The 2,449-nt window shown below is 30.0% G+C and overlaps 1 protein-coding gene across 1 annotated transcript in view; it reads left to right on the forward strand.

Moving 5' to 3' along the window:
• LOC110413390 (pfkB-like carbohydrate kinase family protein) overlaps positions 1-289 on the forward strand; it is a 3,121-nt gene extending 2,832 nt beyond the window's left edge. Inside the window, exon 8 of the mRNA XM_021424166.1 lies at positions 283-289. Coding sequence (XP_021279841.1) covers positions 283-289 — 7 coding nt within the window. The remainder of the gene's footprint in view (positions 1-282) is intronic.
• The last annotated feature ends 2,160 nt before the right edge of the window (positions 290-2,449 follow it).

Here is a 2,449-nt window from a genome sequence, read left to right on the forward strand (position 1 = left end):
TTGATTATGTTCACGTTCTGTGTGTTTCTTCCCTACGCATACACGAATGGATTTTTTTGTTTTCTTATTAAAACTTCACCTTTCCGAAGGGATCGGGTCGGTTAATATTTTAAAACCTTAAGTTTGGGATTGAATCTACTCAGATTTATCCATAAATATATCTTAAAACTAAAATGAAATAAAACCATATTATTTATTAATATAATAATATTTTAAGCTTGAGAAGCCACCAAACCCTTGAATATCTTTACTTTGGAATTTAAACATTGTCATTTTCAACAGATTTTAAACTGAATAAATTATGAATTTATATTTAATACATTAACAAATATATACATGATCACTAACTCTATTTCTAATAATATTTTCTCTCTCTCAGTTCCTCCCAATCAATCTCCTCTTCTTGTTCTCATGTTCTTCTTCTTTTCACTTTTAAAAAAAAATCGAATATCCTAAATTTTTAATTTTGATTCTTGAAAATAATATTTCTTTCACTCTTTTTCTTAATTTACCTATTTTCTTTTCTTTTTTATTATTTATGATCTCTTATTTTATTAAAAGAAAAAGGCATTCCAAACACTTTTGAGACTTGAATCCAAACTTGACACCATGAATTGATTGTGATGAGGAAGAAATACAAGTACATGTTAATGATAACAAAGGCCAAGGCCTGTGGTAAAAGCTTTTCAGACATTCAGCAAGCTTCTTTTGGGAAAAATTGTTTGATAAATATATGTGTGTCTTGATTTATATATATATATATATATATAATTGAAAGAGAAAAAATTCGAACATTACTTTTTAATTATAAAGATAATGCACCAACTAAGAAGTAAAATACTCGAATACTCTCAAATGGTCCTTGGTTGGTGCTTTGAAATTCTTCCTCTCACCACCTATTCCATGGGACAAAAGAAATATCAACCCTTCTTCTTAATTATCATTCATTTTTCCACCAAAGTTATTTACAATTTTTTTTTATCTTCTTAGATATATTGCTGTTAAAGGGAAAAAAAGTAGGAGATTGAGTAAAAGAGAGTTGGAGAGAGAAAAATATTATTTTTTTTTTAAAAAAATAAATAACATTTATTTTTAAACCTTTTACAATTTTAAATTTATTTTTTAAGAAAATAACTCTATCTGATGTCTTAATAATATATAAAAACTATATATTATGAGTTCATCGAGTATAAACTCATTAATTACTACTCAAATTATAAACTATATATTATACGAAGACACACCATTAGATAGTACTCACCACAGCATTTTAAGAGAATTTGTTACACACGCATTTTGACACCCGTTGAGTCTATGTTCGACAAATTATAAAAAAGACATGTGTTGGGAGGATGGGATGCCATGGAAGTAAGCTGGATCAGAATTGGACTACGTGCACTGTAGGATGCTACTCGCAGTTGTCAATAAGCTAAAAACAAGAAAAGAAACTTGGGTCGTTCAGATAAAGTCGACCATCAACTTTCCTGACTCTAGGTTCTGGTCTAGCCCATTTTTATCTTGGCTCAAAAAGATGAAACAACGCAGAAATAGTTGGGTCTAGGTAGAAATGGGCGTGGTTTAAGGTTGGTCTAAGTAGGACAAACCTCTGGAAGCCTCCGTTTTCAGTCATTTAAGTGAAGAAGCATTCATCTTTGGTGAATATAATGCAAAGCAATGTTGGAGAGTATTAGATATTTAAATATTTAATTTATTGATTGATGTATTATTTTTTTATTTTAAAAATAAAATTTAAATTTTTTTTAATTATAAAAACAAAAAAACCATTTAAGGAATTTGAGAATGCAAAAAGAAAAACTTGCATGTAAGGAAACTAAATGCCTAAAAATAGATTGGCCAAAATAACAATAAGAAGCTTTAAGCATGATCTTGAGGGAATTTTGGCAGAGAGTTTGGATAGGTTGGTTTCTTGCTCCTTTTGTGCTGCTGAGGGACTCGGTGTTCGTGATGCACAGAATTATCTATGCTTGGTGGTTGAGATGACCCATTAACATCTAGCCTAAAATACTGTTTACAATAAGAATACTCTTGTTAGGGACATTGGAGGTGAGACTATTTTACAAAAATAGAATAAAGTAAGAATACAATTGAAATGTTATTATGTAGTTTAGTTGACAAAATGAAATAAAATAGAAATTGTTATTATGATTTATTGTAATGTTTAATCGATAAAATTAATTTTGAAATAAGTGATAAAAAGATAAAATAACATCACCTTTGCCGCCATTGTTGCTGTTGGAGGAATAGCTTAGCTATACCCCGTACCAAACATGCCATGAATAGATAGAGGGGCCAAGCTGAGTTAGACAATGGATCGAAAGCTTTGCCAAGGTGTCGGCTCCATTCTCCCTCAGATACTCCCTATTATGGCTAGTCATCATTTCATCGACATTAAATGTAGCTGCAAATAGCATGTAACAAGTTTCCCTTA

Source organism: Theobroma umbraticum, unplaced genomic scaffold (assembly GCF_002168275.2).
Source record: "Theobroma umbraticum cultivar Fairchild unplaced genomic scaffold, ASM216827v3 scaffold_4.1, whole genome shotgun sequence".
Lineage (NCBI taxonomy): Eukaryota > Viridiplantae > Streptophyta > Magnoliopsida > Malvales > Malvaceae > Theobroma > Theobroma umbraticum.